This window comes from Schistocerca americana, chromosome 4 (assembly GCF_021461395.2).
Source record: "Schistocerca americana isolate TAMUIC-IGC-003095 chromosome 4, iqSchAmer2.1, whole genome shotgun sequence".
Taxonomy (NCBI): Eukaryota; Metazoa; Arthropoda; class Insecta; order Orthoptera; family Acrididae; genus Schistocerca; species Schistocerca americana.
In genome coordinates, this window is record NC_060122.1 from 413,921,925 (window position 1) to 413,942,570 (window position 20,646).

At 41.4% G+C, this 20,646-nt stretch overlaps 1 protein-coding gene across 1 annotated transcript in view; it reads right to left on the minus strand.

The window, feature by feature from the left end:
- The window catches only part of LOC124613517 (hemicentin-2-like), a 1,448,717-nt gene that overhangs the window by 1,029,399 nt on the left and 398,672 nt on the right, over positions 1-20,646 (minus strand). The window contains exon 2 of the mRNA XM_047142227.1: positions 13,888-14,017. Within this exon, the coding sequence (XP_046998183.1) occupies positions 13,888-14,017 (130 nt within the window). The remainder of the gene's footprint in view (positions 1-13,887; positions 14,018-20,646) is intronic.

Genomic DNA, 20,646 nt, shown 5'->3' on the forward strand with positions numbered 1-20,646 from the left:
TACGATATTAAAATGATGTCTAATGTGTTACTAAAAATAATTTTGTAGTTGTCTTAACACCTTTCTCGTGGGAAGTTCCTTCGCAGTCCTACATAACGAAAATTCATCAGCGACTACATTTTCCGCTACGTAGTCGGCACAGTTTCACACCTCTTATAATAGTTTATTTTTTATCTCAGAATACTGTTATGTTTCCGAAATAAAAGATGCAACATATGCATCTGTAAACTTTGAGGATGTTCATATTTTTTTCAGTCCAATTACTTTAGTGATTCTGTTACTACCACGGGTTGAAGTAAGAAATTATTTTCCTCCAAAATTTCTTTTAACATTAGTTTTCAATTTTTTTTCCCCAGCAGCTAGTGAGAATTTTGTTTTGGAAACTACTCCATCATATTCTAGACTAAAAATGGAGTTGCCCAATATTTTTTTAAAATTTTTACGAACACTTGAAATTATCACTATAAATAAAAACAGGCAACGCTGTAAGATGGCGAGATGACCCTGAAGCCCTATTTTTGTGCCGACCACTGTAATGAAAACGCGACACCACAAAATCGCTGCTGGAAATCACGTGATCCCGCTCGAGCACCGCCCTATTGTTAAAAAAATAACAATACTCAGATAACTTCAAATACCACGTTCAGTATGACACGGTGCCTCTTTTATCTTAGACATGCCACTCTACGAACGGTTTCACTTTAATGACCGCCACCATTTCATAGAACGAGGTGTGGCTTTTTGCAATGTGAATGACAACATTGACAATGCGAGCATGGCTTCTCACGTGATAATAAAGACATCATCGGTCAAATAGTTTTGGACTTAGCAACTGATTTAATATCGGTATAATTTGTGCCTGCATCCGTAGGTAAGAGGGGCATGGTTTACAATCTAATGGATAGGGCACTGACCTACGTCAAGTTACTTCAGAAAATGTTAACAAAATCTACCGCTGTTCTCAATGTAAACAGGTTTGTCGTAGAATGAAAAACACTGGAATTGCTTGTCGCCGACCTCCCTGCAAAGAAACGTTGAAACACGTATCCTGCCGTTCTGTATAAATCAAAGAAGCTAACATGGATCTCGTACCACCTCGCACTGCAGCCCCGGCCGTTGGAAGAATCCACCGGTTTAATTCAGCAAACGCGGTCGCACATGCCACGTAACGTGATTTACACTCTTGTTCGCTCGAAATACCAGCGTGTCCCGTAGCTCCAGCCCACAAGGGGTAGGGGATGTATGCGCTGCAGCCTAAAGCTTGCTGCTCCTCTTTAAACACAACGGTTGCGAACTTTACGATGCGTAACGTTTCGAGAGGGTGTTGACTTCCGTTACACATCGTAAAGGGCTTTTCTGATTTAGAAGGAATCTCTTCGCGAATCAGCAACTGTTATTCAAAATCATCTCAATGTTCGTTAGGGTTACGCGCGATATTTTAAACCCAATGAACGATATGACGCAAACGAGAAATCATTGAAGTCCTAGCGCCAAGGACATCGTCGTATAATCCCCAACTGAGAATCACAGTTGTAACTCTATTTGACCCTGTAGACACCAGTACGGACACCTAGCATGAGATTAAGACACTGGAAATATAAGCATAAGTGTTCAAACCCCTCTTCTGGGAATGCTCATTTGGCTTTCGCGTAGTTTCTCTAAACCATATCAGATGAAGATCCAGAAAGCTGCTTTGCTTTTCTGTCTCTGTCTACTCTCAGTGTGAGGAGGCGTTAAGGTCCATACATTCTAAACAGATTTTCCGTGTTGAGTAGAGTTGTCGTAATTACATGTTCTAATAAATAACTTTATTTTATGTCACGCGCCAATCACAGATAATTCATTTTAGATTTAGCTACAACTGTGCTTACCTTGTCACTTAAAAGTGAGTTTGACGGCGGTTGTGATATAAAATAAAAACAGTTTATTTACCATCCTGTTTGGTTGCTGCTACTCTAGCTTTCACCTCGCTGCTGATGTCGTTTGTCTCTGCGATAGTCGATCTGAGGTACTTGAAGTATCTCACCCTTTCAAACGCCTTGTCGGCTATCCTGAGATTTGGTAGGCTTTGCTGGTTGTTCATTGAGACATATTTGGTCTTTTCGACAGTGACTATGAGGCCAAGTTCCCTTGTACCTCTCTCCAGTTGGCGATAGGCACTGACCAGCACAGCAATGTTTCGAGCTAGTAATGCCACATCGTCTGCGTAGGCTAGGAACTGCAGTGGACGATTAAAAATGGTTCCTCCACTTTTTAACTCTTTGTGATTTACGACTTTTTCTAGGAATATGTTGAATAGGAGTGAGAAGAAACTGTCACCCAGTCTCAGTCCCGCTTGAATTCCTCTTCCCTGGAGATTTCGCCCTGCATTTTAAATTTACAGTTGGTTTCACTGTGGGCCATCATAGTAAGGTTAACGAGCTTCTTAGGTATTCCAGCCTCTTCCAACACATTCCACAATGCCACTCTTGAAATCCTATTATCGGCTTGTTTAAAATCCATATAAAGCTGGTGTACGTTTATGTAATGTTCATAACACTTTTCAAGTGGTATGTGTAATGTGAATATTTGGTTAGTTGACCTATTTCTTCTAAAGCCACTCTGGTAGTCTCCAGTTCTCTCTTCCACATGTGGAGCAACCCACCTACTTAGGATCTTGGAGAATACTTTATATGTAGTATTTATCAGAAAGATTCCTTCGTAATTCCGGCAGTCTAATTTATCTCCTTTTTTATGTACTGGGCTCATAATAGCCATTTTCTAATCCATTGGCATATTCTCCTCCTGCAGGATGTAAGTATTACACTTTGTGCGTGCGTCTGAATATAAAATGTGTCAATGGAAATATCGGTTCGAATATTCGGTAACAACAGAGCTGCCACTCTGAAATGTATGAACTGCCTGTATTTCCTCATACGATACGAAGATCTCAAAATACTGTTATGAGAGCATAATTAATTCTGACGAAAGAACTGTGACACCAAAATAACAGCGGCAGCTCCTAAACATGATATCTGAATGAAAAATCATTTCTTTCAAATAACTTCCGGGAATTCAGCCAGGTAACACTTTCAGCGACCGCCGATATTTCGGCGGGAGAACACCCCGCCATTTTCAAGGCAAACTGCAACGGACAGGCGACGTACATGCAAATTTAATACCTCGGTTCTCGGACCCAAGCAGGAAAGATAACACACACACACTGAACACTAGTGCCACCAAAGATGGCCAAAGTCAGAGCTATCGATAGTGAGACTATGAATTCGCAGGTGAGGTAGCATTGAGTCTGTCCCTCTGTTTCTTGACAAGGGAGAGAGCCGGATTCCAAACAGAGTTTAAACAGAAACCTCCATCCCTGTTAACAAGGTTGCTCGCTAATTTAATCTCAACTGCCTCCCGAATCACACTGTCCCAATAGCTGGACGTGCATGCCAATATCTCGGTGTTATTATATAACATGGAGTGACCAGTATCCAAGCAATGTTCGGCAATAGCAGATCTATTTGGCTGCTGTAATCGTGTGTGCCGTTTATGCTCAGTACATCTGTCCTCCACGGTCCTATATATTGACCAATATATGCCATGCCGCAGCTACAAGGGACACGATATACACCCGCCTTACGCAGTCCAAGATCATCCTTAACGGAACTCAAAAGTGCTCTAATTTTAGATGGAGGTCGGAAAACACATTTCACATCGTATTTCCGTAAAATACGACCGATCTTATTGGACGTGTTTCCTACGTAAGGCAAGAAGGCAGTAGACTTAGGTGTTGACTCAGAATTATCATCAATCACCTGATGTACAGTTGGTCGATAGCGCAACGCACGTTCAATCTGTCTATCACTGTAACCATTTTGACGAAATGTAACTTCAAGATGGGACAGCTCAGCTGGCAAAGTCTCAGCGTCAGAAACGATATGTGCCCTGTGTACCAAGGTACGAAGTACCCCTTCACGCTGAGCCGAATGGTGACAACTATTAGCTTGTAAGTACAAGTCTGCGTGAGTACGTTTCCTGTAGACTGCATGTCCCAATGATCCATCATCCTTCCTCCTAACCAACACGTCGAGAAAGGGAAGGCAACCATCCTTTTCCACCTCCATCGTAAAACGAATGTTCGGGTGGATCGAGTTCAGATGTTCTAGAAAGACATTCAAATTCTCCCTACCGTGAGGCCAAACAACGAAGGTATCGTCAACGTATCTATAGAAACAGGCGGGTTTTAAAGGCGCCGACTCCAATGCACGTTCCTCGAAGTCTTCCATAAACAAATTTGCGATCACAGGAGACAACGGACTACCCATCGCAACTCCATCTGTCTGCTCGTAATACTGGTCATTAAATAAAAAGTAAGTGGATGTCAACACATGCCTAAAGAGATTAGTTAAATCAGCACCAAACCTGGCTTCAATTAACCGCAACGAATCAGACAGAGGAACACGAGTGAAGAGAGAGACCACATCGAAACTCACTAAAATATCAGAGTCATTCAGCCTCAGTCCCTCCAAACGACGTAAAAAATGATGTACTGAGCATAAACGGCACACACGATTACAGCAGCCAAATAGATCTGCTATTGCCGAACATTGCTTGGATACTGGTCACTCCATGTTATATAATAACACCGAGATATTGGCATGCACGTCCAGCTATTGGGACAGTGTGATTCGGGAGGCAGTTGAGATTAAATTAGCGAGCAACCTTGTTAACAGGGATGGAGGTTTCTGTTTAAACTCTGTTTGGAATCCGGCTCTCTCCCTTGTCAAGAAACAGAGGGACAGACTCAATGCTACCTCACCTGCGAATTCATAGTCTCACTATCGATAGCTCTGACTTTGGCCATCTTCGGTGGCACTAGTGTTCAGTGTGTGTGTGTTATCTTTCCTGCTTGGGTCCGAGAACCGAGGTATTAAATTTGCATGTACGTCGCCTGTCCGTTGCAGTTTGCCTTGAAAATGGCGGGGTGTTCTCCCGCCGAAATATCGGCGGTCGCTGAAAGTGTTACCTGGCTGAATTCCCGGAAGTTATTTGAAAGTTGTATACGCCAGGAGAAACTCAGGTCTCAAAATCATTTCTTTTTCCACATACACAATTCTGGCATCAAAGGCAGGAAATCTCTGTGTCTCCTGAATTCCCTCTGATGATGCTGAAATATAGTGCCAGATAATATTGAGATTCATTTGTAACTGAACGCCACACTCCTTTGTCGTTGTCTACTGCCTCAGGGTCACAGTGTCGCTTATACGCAGTCTGCATCTCCAGACACATTTGTACACAAACGAGCAGTGGCTAAAGCGCACGGCTGAGCCACAGGCTTAAACGAGAGACAACTAAAAATGCATATTCACAACGCGTAATCTGAATCGTTTACTTCATTCTAAAGGGATTATTAAAGGGATTAACATCTGTTCCCAAACGCTTACTTGTTAATCCCACGAGTGCTTTTCCAGTAAATCGGTTGCTCTTATTAGGACGGTACGGATATTTTCCCTTTTGACATCCTAGAAGTCTTTCTTTCTTGTATGCGCAGTTTGACGTAAAATTGGAAGGTTTTGCGCTGTGTGTTGTGACGATATTATTTCTGCAGCTGTATTGCTATAAGAACTACTGTCGTTATCATAGCATGAAAGATACGCTTCTAGTTCCGCACCATTCGTAGCTTCCTGTGTTGCAGCCACACACTAGGATCTACAATTGTAGTATTCTGGATCGTCCATGGGACAGTAATGAAAAACAACTGATTATGAAGTGTCAATAGATGAAATCATTTACGCGTGCCTCCCTCTTTCGAAAGAACGACACTGCTCAATGCGCTCATTTGCCAGCTGCTGCTTAGTACGAGATGACGCAGACGTTTGTTCGTAGTTATTAAAGACCATTATGGATGTGATAATGATTGCAGTGCCTTTTTAAAAATTGTCCCATAATCATCAGTTACCTCTTAAGCATAATAAAGGTTCTTTAAATGTCATAAACAACCCTTTAAGCATATACAATAACACTAGAATATCTTTGAGATCAATACTGCTGTCGAAAAATATTTTGAACTATGTTGTTATTGCTTCGCATCTGAGACAGAGTAAATAATCTCTCTCAAAGTTTCTATTAGAACCATTGTCTTTAGCATCTATTCGTATTTACCGATTCCACTGTGATACTGTTTTGCTTGTATATTTATTACTCGTTCCAGCGGCAGATATTTTGAATGTAATCTAGAAACTGAAATTGAAATCTGTGAATCAAAAGGCAGTATAGTTACGCGAGAAATTGCAAGGGACTGTGCCATTCAGGTTTGTTTTTCGGTTACTTTCTAGTGTACCAAACCTTAATTAGCTGTATCAGTATGATCAATACTAGTATTTTGTCATAGAAGAGCACACGAACCGTGTTTTTAAACCAGGAACATCAACTTCGAATACTTTGTAATGCTCTTGTGGAAACTTACAACAACTGACGAACAAAACCAGGTTTGAGCAACGTCGAGTGGCATTAACAGAAACGACAAAAATAAAATTTGATTTTCATGAACAACGCCAGACATCGACAATGACGCAAAAAGTAAATGAAAAGTTATAATAAACATAGAAAACCATAGATAAAAGATGAGTTGATGCTACCGCACATCTACAGATCATTACTCAAGTATGTACGCAAACCGACAGATGCAATTCCAGCTAATTATTTTCTGTTAGCTTTATTTCTGTCACGGACGAAACGAAGTGATGGTTTACGTCTGTAACGAGTTTATGTTACGTCTTGATGTTTAGTTAAAGGTATGAGTGGGTTGAGTATAGTCTCTGATAGACCCTGAGTAGTTTTGCCTCTATAAACATTGTGAAAAACATTAAATCTTTCTATGGGGACCGACTTGTGTACAAAAACTCAAGATTTTTCCTACATATTAGCGAAGATAGAAAGTTTGGCACAGTTTTTAGCAGTTAATCGTTTAAGGCCAGTATTAAAGTGTAGTACAAATACTGCATAATTTTGGACTGTGGATGAGAGCTGCCGCAGAAACATACGACCACGCAATAACATGTGTACTATTGTACAAAATTTTCCTGTATACCTCTCACTTACATGTAAGTTTCTGATCGAGAGTGGTTTTGCCTTAAGATTGCTGCCCTGTCTGTTGAGTATCGCTGCAGCAACAATTTATAGACGTTCACCTACATAATCATAACGTATAGCAGACCATTATGTCTGCCAAGGTGTTTGAAAATGGTGATTGTGATACAGAGTTTTGGGCGCGTATTTATTTCACTTTTCATGTGCTTTGGTCCCATTGTATTACTTATCCTCTTGTTTTCTGGTTAAATATGTTTTATGGTACTACTACTGTTTGGAGATACGATGTGTAACTCTTCCAATAATTTTGGATAGGACACTTTGTGCACACAATGCTTTCCCAATAATTACTTTTAGATGCACTGTTATATTTTTTGTGTTGTTGCACACAGGTCGACTAGATAATGACGGTATTTACAAAACTAGAGGTTGAAAATACCGCTTGTAAAGTTCTTTTATTATCCCGCGGCATATTCATTTACAAAACTAATAATCTATAAAGATGGCAATCATTAACAGTTTATGGTGGTCCTTTAAATTTTAGTTGGAATGCACCTCAAAAATTAAAGAGGTCGTCTTTCTTATTACAGCGAAATGTCAGAAGTGTTTGCTGAGTATTGCCAGATCGTTAGGCACAGGAAGCTGGCTGGTTTCCTCCGTATCAGTGATTAACCTGCCTGTGTAACATGAATCGTAAATGTTAGCAGAACTCGCAGAAGATTTACTACCACAAGTTCCTTCGTACTGCGATCAACAGTTTACCCACATCGTAGAGATTTCACGCCGCAATAAAATGCCAAAAGAAACAACCACTGCGGTTTAAAACACTGTCCTCGTATATTTCTTCCAAAACTGTTGAAGCAATAAAAGTGCTAACGCATTTGTTGCTTCTATGGCACTGGATGGTTAACATTTTCTGGAACGAAAAATTAAAGTGCACAGATTTAACGTCTCTTTTGTTTTGATACTCACTGATGATTTAATAAGTTCATTTCGACTGTAGGTAGAATTTACTTTCTTCTCACATTGAGAATATGTAGTTTACATCGTTATATTTCCTTTATCACATTCTCTATTTTTATTCTATTCTGCTCTATGGTATTACTCCAACGCAGACATTACCAAATTTGCAGACACTCCACAATCGCGTTTAAGATGTGGAGTTTACAAACTGAAATAGCACTTGAAGAATGGCATTCACGTGAAAGCCCGCCGGAGTGGCTGAGCGGTTCTAGGCGCTTCAGTCTGGAACCGCGAGACGGCTACGGTCGCAGGTTCGAATCCTGCCTCGGGCATGGATGTGTGATGTCCCTAGGTTAGTTAGGTTTAAGTAATTCTAAGATCTAGGGGACTGATGACCTCAGAAGTTAAGTCCCATAGTGCTCCGAGCCATTTGAACCATTCACGTGAAAATAAACAATTTACTTAATAAAGCGCTTATTTCGTCAAGGATTATCAGAACAACCGTGTAAGCTTGCCTCAGTATTAAATACATCATATTCATAAATTACAGATAATGGCAGAATGTAGTGCCTCACAACGTGGCACTACACAAAACTGGCGCTGATAGCATAGGCACATAGGGAACACACACGACACATATCCTTAAGTCCACGATATTGGTGATAAGTTGAGAAAACCGTCCGGAAACATATGTGCTAAAAACGCCACTGTTTCCAGCGCTTGTTCCCAGACATCAATATGGGGTATGATCACCATGCACACGTACACAGGCCGCACAACGGATTGGCATACTCTGGATCAGGTGGTCGAGCGGCTGCTGGGGTATAGCCTCCCATTCTTGCACCAGTGCCTGTCGGAGCTCCTGAAGTATCGTAGGTGTTTCAAGACGTGCAGCGATAAGTCGACCGAGAGCATTCAAGACGTGCTGAATTTGGTTTAGGTCTGGAGGAACGGTAGGCCACTCCATTCGCCTGATATCTTCTGTTTCAAGATACTCCTCCAGGAGGAAGGGGGGGACCCGCTGCAACCCTGAAAAGGCGGAAATACTGGTGCAAAATGACGTCCCGATACAACTGATCTGTTACAGTTCCTTTGTCAACGACATGCAGGGTTATACTTGCACCAATCATAATCCCACCTCACACCATCAAACCACGACCTCCATACAGACCCCTTTCAAGGATATTAAGGGATTGGTATCTGGTTCCTGGTTCACGCCAGATGAATACCCGGCGAGAATCACTGTTCAGACTACACCTGCACTCGTCCGTGAACGTAACCTGGGACCACTGTATCAATGACCATGTACTGTGTTCTTGACACCAGGCTTTACGGGCTCCCCAGTGACCAGGTGTCAGTGGAATGCACGTTGCAGATCTCCAGGCGAATAAACCATATCTCTTCAGTCGGCTGTAGACTATGTGTCTGGAAACAACTGTGGCTGCGGTAAGGTCCAGAGCAAGGCTACCTGCAGTACTCCGTGTCCGTTTGCGGGATGCATCACGTCGGTCTTCACGAATAATTTAGTATATGTGGGTTTCAAGCGAAGGAATTGACACTTCAACAGGGTGGCCGGGATATTGTTCGTCAGTCAATGAGGTTCGAACGTTTTTGAGCTGTTCTACCCATTTTTAAAACTTCCTGTGGTTCATACAACTTTCACCACACCATAAAATCATCCGAGAAAAGACTTTAGTAGGTTTTTCACGCACAAAAAGCAAAAACAGCATCACTGAAAGTTGTTCAGCTATTGCAGAATTTTAAATGTTACATGCCACCATTAAATGATAAATATTGAGGTTATAAACAAAACAGTTTTTAGCTACCACCTGTTCTCAAGTGATCCCAGTGGTGACAACCTAAAGCTATGAAAATACTAAACTCCTCACATAATCCGATTCATTTCTACGTTGGATTTCCACACATCGCGGATTTCACGGTCATTCTGTGGTTTTACGCTAGAAGACGAATGTCCTAGATGAAGAGACCAAAATACGCGAAAGTAGTGAGAGTTTAATTCGTATATCAACTTCAGTTTTACCAATAACCGCCATTCAAGTATTTCACCACACCTTGCAAGAAAATTCTGCAGCTGATAACACCGTGGCTGACGGAATAGTCCACATAATTTTTTTTTCTATCTGATCCAGACCTTCGATATATCGCCGACCTTGCTCTCGCGGTGGTAGTGAAAGCAGTGAAATAATCGATTCTTTGTGATTTTTGCAGTCTCTGGTTCCTATATTTCTTTGCCTCGTGTTTGCATCTCATAGTTTTTGGGTTGTATGAGGCTAGTGTTTAGTGTAATTCTGAACAGTCAGCCGATTCACGGTTACTGGTTCCGTCATTCCATGATATTTTAAAATCAAAATGTCGTGGAAACTAAAAGTGTGAAACGTGGAAGAAATGAACATGAGACTTTTTGTAAGGTATGTGGTTATGCAATTACAATAAGTACACTGAAAAGCGCAGTTTATGTTCATATCCATTGAAATTAACATTCAATTACGAGAAATTTTTATTATAATCAGAATAGATGTAATTTTATACTATTGGCATTTCAGCGTTGATCCAACCGTCGAGGTAAACAGTTTATGCCCTGTGCTACTTGTACTTCGATTTTCGTGAACCCTTTTACGATTCCTATTCTGACTACTGTTCGCATTACTATTAAATATTTGAGCAAATCGAAATCCAACGAGGTCTTACCTAAAGATACTGTCGTATTGATAGTGTACCTGCACTACGTACCTAACCTGCGTGCAGTGTAATAACCTAACAACGACTTAATGTGGCCAAAAAATAATTAGCGTGCTTGACATTAAATGACAACAAATCCTGAATTATTTCATTACACTTGTTACATTCCAATAGAAAATTGTGGGAAACGAATTCTGAACGACCATTTCCCAAGCAATAAACAAAAGCTGTGACTTCTGCTTCAGATCCCAAACAGTTTATTAGTGATAATCAAACAGAATCTAATAAGGTTGCTGCAGCAGAAGCCATATTTGCATTTCATGCTTCGGAATACCTCCATTCTTACAATTCTTCCTCATGCACATCAAAAATAATATGTGAGAATTTTTAATGATTCAAAGGTAACTGCTCGGTTTTCAAGTGCAAAAACTAAAATGTGAGGCAATTGTTGGTATCTTTTAACGCCTTTCGTAAACTAAGATATAAGAAATAATCTCTCAAAATTGAATTATATTTGGATCAGTACAGATGCCATTAATAAAATCATAAAATGTTTCTTGTTCTGGCTCAATATTTTGCTGTCACTGATGGTCTTCAGAGTAGTTTATTACATTTAAATGGGTGTGACAATAAAACATCCAGTACAATGAGCGTGTACATGAAGTAATTTCTGAATTCGATCTTAGTGACAAAGTCTGCGCCTTTGGTGGGGATAATATTATCACTAACTTTGGAGAGGCTGGAAGAACAGCGGAGAAAAATGGATTCAGGAAACTCGAAAACAAACTAAACATGTCTACTGTAGGGGTAAAATGTCTAGTTTATGTATTACATAATGAGTCCAAATGTGAAAAGGCATTCAGTTTAAAAAGTGTAAAAACACTTTTTAATTTACACTGTTCACATTGCAGTACTAAAAGATTGTTTTGGTTTCCTGCATGTGACACACAAGGGTCTACTATCGTACGTAAAATCTAGGTGAGTTATTTACTGCAACTGAAAGGGTCATACACATATTTAGGCTCTTAAATCATACTTCCTAACACTTGATGAGTGTCCAAGTCTTCTTAAGTCTCTTAAGCCTATTTTTTAGTGCTTGTGGAGAAAATTATTTACACTTTCCACATGCTGAAATGAATCCATTTCAAATGGCAACTGTCATCATTGAGAAACACGATATATCAATGAATAAAGTTAAGTTGGAGTTTAAAAACATTGTGCATGTTTTGAAGACTAATGAAAGACATCTAAAGTAAAGGAATTGATGTCAGCTCTAACACAATATCAGCAGTAAAATTTCAATATGAAGTCTTGGTACTTTATCAGACAGTTATAGATTATCTGATAAAATTGAGGAACCCATTATTCCAGCTTGAACATTTTGACTGGGTACTGTTGAATACTGTACCTGAAGGGGATAAATATATAGTCTTCACTGCAGTGGATACATGAAAAAAAGTACTTCCGAAGTGGCTGAGAGTTTGCTGTTTGGCCAGATACTAAAATAGAAATAGTTTCTTGGATATGCTTATAAACAGAATCACAGACGTAATCAGACTCAGAGCAATTTCCTTTCATTTGTTCATCGCCCAAGGTAATACGACAGGTGAAGAGCTTACTGTAAAACAGATTTCCATTATAGCCATGCAGTTATGAATAGTTTCTTAATTTTTGTTACATGTTTTATTAAAAAAGTTAGTTAAGACAAACTAACAGTGATTTTCTCCATTAATGACAAATCCTTTGACAATGGCGTCAGTACTTGAACTATGCCCTTTGTATTGGATCTCTGGCAACCGTGTTTCCATACCAATGTATCTCTTTAATTATGAGTACAACGACAGAATCGACAGAGAGTCTAAACTGAGTCACAAGTGCACATTATTGTGTTGCGTGACTGATTCACGTAAAAATCGGAAATATCCAATCACGAAGTCTTTCTCGCCGGTTGGCTTACAAAATTAAAAATAGGAAGGTATCAGCCCCGGTTCAGGAGCTCACCACTTCACATTGGGCAAGGAGTACTCGATGCAAGTCCGATAGAGTGTTAATGCCGTAAGACAGTTTACCTGTCTGCAAACTAAATCTAGAGCAAGAGACTTTGAGGACTGCATTTGTAATCTATTCACAACCTGGAAATTTGTTATTGTAGGAGGTCACGGTATCTGATTCTGGTTACGGGAGAATCAAAACTACACATTAGTAGACTATAAAGGAGACGAGAGCGCCAAGTGTACGGCTAAATATTATAATCGTGTGTTTATTTTGCTTTTCCTTTCCACTGTAGCCACCAGTGTACTTAAAACTGCAGCAAAGGCTGCTGAATTTTAATGTAATATATGAGAAGATGTATGTACTGAAATTTCCTGGCAAATAAAATGTGTGCCAGATTGGGACTCGAACCCGAAACAGTTTCTATTTGCGGGCAGCTCCTGTGGCGAATGTAGACTATGAGGGCGGGTTTCGAGTCGTGTCGTAATAGTTCAGTCGGTATAGAATTTGCACGAGAAAGAGTTCTGGGTTCTAATCATTGTTCAATAAACAGTTTTAAAAATGCTTCAAATGGCTCTGAGCACTATAGGACTTAGCATCTGAGGTCATCAGTCCCCTAGACTTAGAACTACTTAAACCTAAGGACATCACACACATCCATGCCCGAGGATGCTAAGGATTTTCAGATCAGTGCATACTTCACAGCAGAGTGAAATATCATTCTTGATGTACTGTATTACAACATAATATATTACCACCCTGGTCCGGGAGTGACCTCTCAGCAGTTTGACTTCTTTGATTACCTCTCCCCCAATTTCCGAACTTCACATACAGTCTGACGAATAAGTGGCTGGATTAGCACTAAGGGACATTAGAGTTTTTTGTAGTCTGTGAATTTAAGAGATCAAGAAAACCAGAGCACTTGTGGTACCTTAGTTGTTTATTCGGAGTCTTCATGTGACTGTATGAAATCGGAGCAGTCGCTTAGAAAGCTCTAAGTTCGTGTCACGCAGTTCTCCCCACTCTAGTATCCCCACCACGGAAACACAGCTGGCGCTACCTCGGATAAACTGTCGATTCACTTTAAGCTAGAGTAAAATTATGTCCTTTCAACATTTCTCTTTCATTCATTAGTTCAGCATTTTTTTTTAGTTTACTCACCTATAAAGAGGGACGGACGAATCCTTGAACCAGAGTACCATGTTGACGCGGTCATCTGGATACGGAGGAGTGATGTTGCAGGGCAGCTCTGCGTCTTCTCCACTCACCGCCCACACCACCTCCGCCGGCACTGCAGGCAGAATGAGAAAATCCAAGTTAGAGTTGCCACGAGATGGTCTTCCACATTCTGTTCGCGACGACAGTGAAAATGGGAAAAATTTATGTTCTAGGCAGAACAGCTAACTGCTGGTGGCCAGCAGAGTTACTGCTCTCTTTGAGGTTGACTCCTCACCCATGGTCGAGAGGGAGGTCGCCTCGGGACGTAGCAGGCTGCGAAAGACATCCTGGGGAACCGGCGGCATAATTACAGAAACCAGTACCTGTATGTTAGAAGTATTGACCCCGGCTGTTGAGACATTTGCCCCACTGTAACACAAGGCGGTGAATGGCTGTCTCTCAAAATTCCTGAGGTTGCGATGTTAACCAGTTCCCGCAGCTACAGCTGGACGTCGTTGTCAGAGGTAAATCGTTTGCTCCCCAGAACCTTTTTAAGGGGACCAAAAATGGCGTAATCGCAGAGAGAGAAACCATATTGTATGGAGCGTGGCCGAGAACCTCCCATTTGAATTTCTGCAGGATTGCCGCGACTGTGTTGGCCGTATGAGGCTTTGCATTGTCGTGGAGCACAAGGACCCCATGAATCAGATTGCCTGGTCGTTTTGATTTGATCACTTGGCGAAGGGTGGTCAAGGTTTGCGAGTAACGCTGGGCACTCACTACTGTCGCTTGCTACAGGAAGTGAATCAGAAGAGGGCCATCTTGGTCACAGAAGAACGTCAGCTTAAGCTTTCCTGCACTCGTGTGGATGGCCTTGGGTAAAAAGGTGGTGACCCTGGATGCTTCCACTGCAGACTTTGTCGATTAGTTTCTGGTTCGAGGTGATGACACCATGTCTAATCTCCAGCCACCACTCGTACATTCCCTTCCCAAGCACAGCGCTGCAGATGAGCAAGACAGTGGGCCATTGGACGTGCTTCCTGGTGTGGTTGAAGACTGTGGGCTACCCATTGGACACACACTTTGCGCATGTTCAGTCGTACCTTCACGATGATGTGAACACTTCCGACGCTCAGTCCATTCACGATGGCTATGACCTTCATTGTCACTCGGCGGTCCTGGGTAATGAGTGCATCGGTAATGCAGTGTGGTGCTCCAGACCGTGCATCTTAGACTAACGACACCCGTCCTTCCCTGAAGCGCTTTGCCACGCCTTGACCCTTGCAAGGGACATGCCACTTCTTCCAAATTAAAAATGTAATTGTGGACCATATGTGGCTTGAATTCAAAAAGATAGTATCGACAATAATTGAAAGATTTATACTAAATAAAATATAACAAACGACGGAGCCAATCCCCCATGGTACACAAAATGCTTCGGAACACTATTTCAGAAACAACAGTAAAAGTATGCCACATTTAAACGAACTCAGTATCACCTAGATTGGTCATCTTTTACAGAAGCTCGAAATTTAGTGCTGACTTCAATGCCAGATGCTTATAATCGTTTCTACAACAGAGCTTTGTCTCGAAACCTGGCAGAATATCCAAATAGATTCTGATAGCATGGAAAGTATGCTAGCTACAAGACACAATCACAATGCCTTCTCTGCGCGATATCATTGGCGGCCGAATACTTCCGGCATAAGAAGTCGCCCTCTTTCTGCTATTCCGCCTTGTCAAAGAGGGCGGAGGAGTGGACAGAGGTTCAGGGCACTCTCTTGTCCTAGCGATGGGAAACTGCCCTTGAAGGTGGAAGAACCAGCAATGATGAACAACGCGAGGATATGAGGATGCAGAAGGCAATGGAAACCACTGCATTAAAGACACGTAACGTGTATCCACAGGACAAGTGGCCTATAATTGAAAAAGGGTTATGATGATCTCTCCATTGGCAAAAGTTTCCGGAATAGTCCCCCATTCGGATCTTATGGGGGGGACTGCCAAGGGGGAGGTGACCATGAGAAAAAGATTGAGTAATCAACGAAAGGTTAACGTTCTACGCGTCGGCGCATGGAATGTCAGAAGCTTGAACGTAGTAGGGAAGCTAGAAAATGTGAAAAGGGCAAATGCATAGGGTCAGTGATTTGAGACCGAAAGAAGACAGTAATGTCTGGTCAGATGAGTGTAGGGTAATACCACAGCAGTAGAAAATGGTGTATGGGGAGTAGGACTCGTTGTGAATATGAAGGTAGGACAGAGAGTGTGTTACTGTGAACAGTTCAGTGATAGGATTGTTCTCATCAGAAACGACAGCAAAACAACACCGACAACGATAGTTCAGGTATACATGCCGACGTCGCAATCTGAAGATGAACAGATAGAGAAAGTGTATGAGGATATTGAAAGGGTAATGCAGTATGTAAAGGGGGACGAAAATCTAATAGTCATGGCCGACTGGAATGCAGTTGTAGGAGAAGGAGTAGAAGTAAGGGTTACAGTAGAATATGGGCTTGGGACAAGGAATGTGAGAAAGGAAAGACTATTAGAATTCTGCAGTCAGCCGCTCCTGGTCTCGCGGTAGCGTCCTCGCTTCTCGAGCACGAGATCCCGAGTTCGATTCCTGGCGGGGTCAGGGATTTTCACCTGCCCCGAGATGGCTGCGTGTTGTTGGGTCGTCTTCATCATCAACATTCATCCCTATTACGGTTGGAGGAAGGCAAAGACGACCCACCTCCATTAGGACCTTGCCTAGTACAGTGGTGCGGGTCTCCCCCATTGTTCCCCCCACGCTCTGTGAAGAAGCATGGGACTTCATTTCCACTCCCAATAGAATTCTGTAATAAATTTCAGCTAGTAATAGCAAATACTCTGTTCTAGAATCACAAGAGGATAAGGTGTACTAGAAGAAGACCGGGCGATACGGAATGATATCAATTAAGACTACATCGCGGTCAGACAGAGATTCCGACATCAGATACTGGATTTTAAATCATACCCAGGAGCAGATATAGACTCAAATCACAATATGGTAGTGGTGAAAAGTAGGCTGAATTTTAGGGCGTTAGTCAGGAAGAATCAATACGCAAAGAAGTGGGATACGGAAGTAGTAAGGAATGACGAGATACGCTTGACCTCCTCTAACGCTATAGATACAGCAATAGGGAACAGCTCAGTAGTCAGCACAGTTGAAGAGGAATGGACATACCTAAAAAGGGCGATAACGTAGGTACAATGAAGGTAACTTCGAAGAAACCATCGGTAACTGAAGAGAAATTTCAGTTGATCGATGAAAGCAGGTAGTACAAAAATGTTCCAGGAAACTCAGGAATACAGAAATAGAAGTTGCTGAGGAATGAAATAAATCGGAAGTGCAGGGAAGCTAAGACGAAATGGCTGCATGAAAAATGTGAGGAAACTGTAAAAGAAATTACTGCCTAAAGAAAACATAAGAGAAATGATTGCCAGAAGGACAGACTCAGCTTACAGGAAAGTCAAAACAACCTTCGGTGATATTAGAAGCGAGGCTGGTAACATTATGTTTGCTAGAGGAATACCACCGTTAAATGCAGAAGAGAGATTGTTTAGGTGGAAAGAAAACACTGAAAGTCTCTATGAGGGGAAGATATTCTGATGTGATAGAAGAAGAAACATGAGTCGATTTAGAAGGGTTAGGGGATCCAGTATTAGAATCAGAATTTGAAAGACCTTTGGAGGACTTAAGATAAAATAAGGCAGACGATATAATTAACATTTCATCAGAATTTCTAAAAGCCTTGGGGAAAGGGGCAACAAAACGGCTATTAACGTTGCTGTAAGGGATGTATGAATCTGGCGATATATCAACTGACTTTCGGAAAAAAATATCATTGAACTATCGCACAATCAGCATAACAGCTCATGCTGACAAGAATAATATACAGAAGAATGGAAAAGAAAATTGAGGATATGTTAGACGACGATCAGTTTGGCTTTAGAAAAGGTAAGCGTATGAGAAAGGCAATTCTGACGTTTCGGTTGACAATAGAAGCTGGGCTAAAGAAATATCAAGAAACGTTCTTTGGATTTGTCGACCTGGAAAAATCGTTCGACAGTAAAATGGTGCAAGATGTTCCAAATTCTGAGAAAAGTAGGGGTAAGCTATAGGGAGAGACGGGTAATATACAAAATGTACAAGAGCCAAGAGGGAATAAAAAGAGCTTACGAGCAAGAAGAAGTGCTCGGGTTAAAAAGGATGTAAGACAGGGATGTAGTCTTTCGCCCCTATTGTTCAATCTGTACATCGAAGAAGCAATGATGGAAATAAAAGAAAGTATCAGGAGTGGAATAAAATTTCAGGGTGAAAGGATATCAGAGATAGGATTTGCTGATGATATTGCTATCCTGAGAAAATGTGAAGAACAATTACATGGTCTGCTGAATGGAATGAAGTATCTAATGAGCACAGAATATGGGCAGAGAGTAAATCGAAGAAAGACGAAATTAGTGAGAAGCAGCAGAAATGAGAACAGCGAGAAGCTTAACATCAGGATTGTTTGTCACGAAGTAGGTGAAGTTAAGGAATTCTGCTACCTAGGCAGTAAAATAACCAATGACGGACATCAAAAGCAAACTAGCATTGACAAAATGGGCATTGCTAGCCAAGGCAAATCTACTAGTATCAAACATAGGCCTTAACTTGAGGAAGATATTTCTGAGAATTTACGTCTGGAGTACAGAATTGTTCAAAAAATGGCTCTGTGCACTATAGGACTTAACATCTATGGTCATCAGTCGCCTAGAACTTTGAACTACTTAAACCTAACTAACCTAAGGACATCACACAACACCCAGTGATCACGAGGCAGAGAAAATCCCTGAACCCGCAGGGAATCGAACCCGCGTCCCCGTGCTCGGGAAGCGAGAACGCTACCGCGAGACCACGAGCTGCGGACGGTACAGAATTGTATGGTAGTGAAACATGGAGTGTGAGAAGAGAATCGAAGCATTTGAGGTGTGATGTTACATACGAATGTTGAAAATGAGGTGGACTGATAAGGTAAGGAATGAGGAGGTTCTGTGCAGAATCGGAGAGGAAAGGAATATGTGGAAAACACTGACAAGGAGAAGGGATAGGATAATAGGACATCTGTTAAGAAATTAGGGAGTATCTGCCATAGTACTAGAAGGGATTGTAGAGGGCAAAAACTGTAAACGAAGACAGAGACTGGTATACATCCAGCAAATAATTGAGAATGTAGGCTGAAATTGCTACTCCGAGATAAAGAGGTTAGCACAGGGGGAAATTAAAAAAAAAGGTTTTACCCATGTGACGTTAGATATGTGTTTAAAGAATAAAACAACTGACTAACCAGGAGTGAACCTGGAAATTTTCTACGCTTAGTAGTAAATGTGAAATAAGTCGGACAGCAATGTAAAGACTTTTATTTACGTTTTATTTTATGAAATTCCCATGCACGTATGAAACATTTTTACTTTTCTTTAAATGTTATATACGTAGTTCATATAGAGGGCGGCATACAACGACCCGATGTGTTCTCCACACAGCCTACCTTCTTTATACCGTAGTATTCAAACTACCATGCGTCTAGATTAGAAAACAGTGGTATGTAATGTAATATATAATCCATAGAGGTTATGCCATGAGTTGCAACTTCTTATTTTATCACCTGACCATGTACTTCTTGTATTTCTAGCATTGATAATGGCTAGGCACAGCCGAAATCTGGATTTGCGTAATAAAACCCGGAAAAAGAAAGGACGACTGACTGTTGCGCTCTATAATTTATAAACCATCGATCTTTCTGCATTCAGAATGATGTGAAGTGTAACGAAAACAATAACTGTGGGGAAGATAGACTTCAGACTAGGAATCGGAAGGATAATGCTAGGGAAATGTATTCCACCAACGAGGGAGTAAGCTTACAGAATTACAGTTCAATTGATCCTTCAGTATTGCTCGAGAGCTTGGAACGTAGGTAGAAAAGATCCAAGGAAGGGAAACGCCTTCCATCACGGGTTTGTGTGCAAAGCACGAAAACGTCGCGGTGAAGCTCTTGCAGCTACAGTGTTACACGCTATGAGATATCTACACCTACATCTATACGCCACAATCCACATTACGGTGTGTGATGGGGGGTACTTTGTGTACGAGTGTCACTCACCATTTTCCTGTTCCAATCGCGTATGGTTCGCTGCAACAACGATTTCTGTAAACCCCCTGTGGGTTCATATACCTCTAATTTTATCTTCATGGACTTATCGCGAGATATATGTAGGAGCAAGCAGTATATTGGTTGATCCCTCTAGGAACGTTCGTGTCCGGATTTTTAACGGTAGACCACGCCGTGATGCGGAAAACGTCAGTTGCAGTGTCCGTCACTGGAGTTGACTGAGTATCTCCGTGACGCACTCGCGCCTTGCGGGTGAATCTTCAACGAAACGTGCTGCTCTCCTCTGCATCTTGCCTTTTTCCTCTAGCGGTCCTGTCTGACACAGATGACAAACGGACGAGCAATATTTAAATACTGGTCGAACGACTGCTCTGTAAGACACTTTCTTTGTTAATGAGTCTGCATTTCCTTGGGCTTCTTCCAATGAACCTCAGTCTGGCATCAGTCTCGCCCATGAAAAATTTATTTGGTAATTCCACCTCAAATCGTTTACAAACCATAGCCCTACTTTTTTACGGAAATAATTGTCTGTAAATCACACCATAAAGGGTCTTCCTCTCTCTGCAATCGCAATACGTTATAGTTGCCA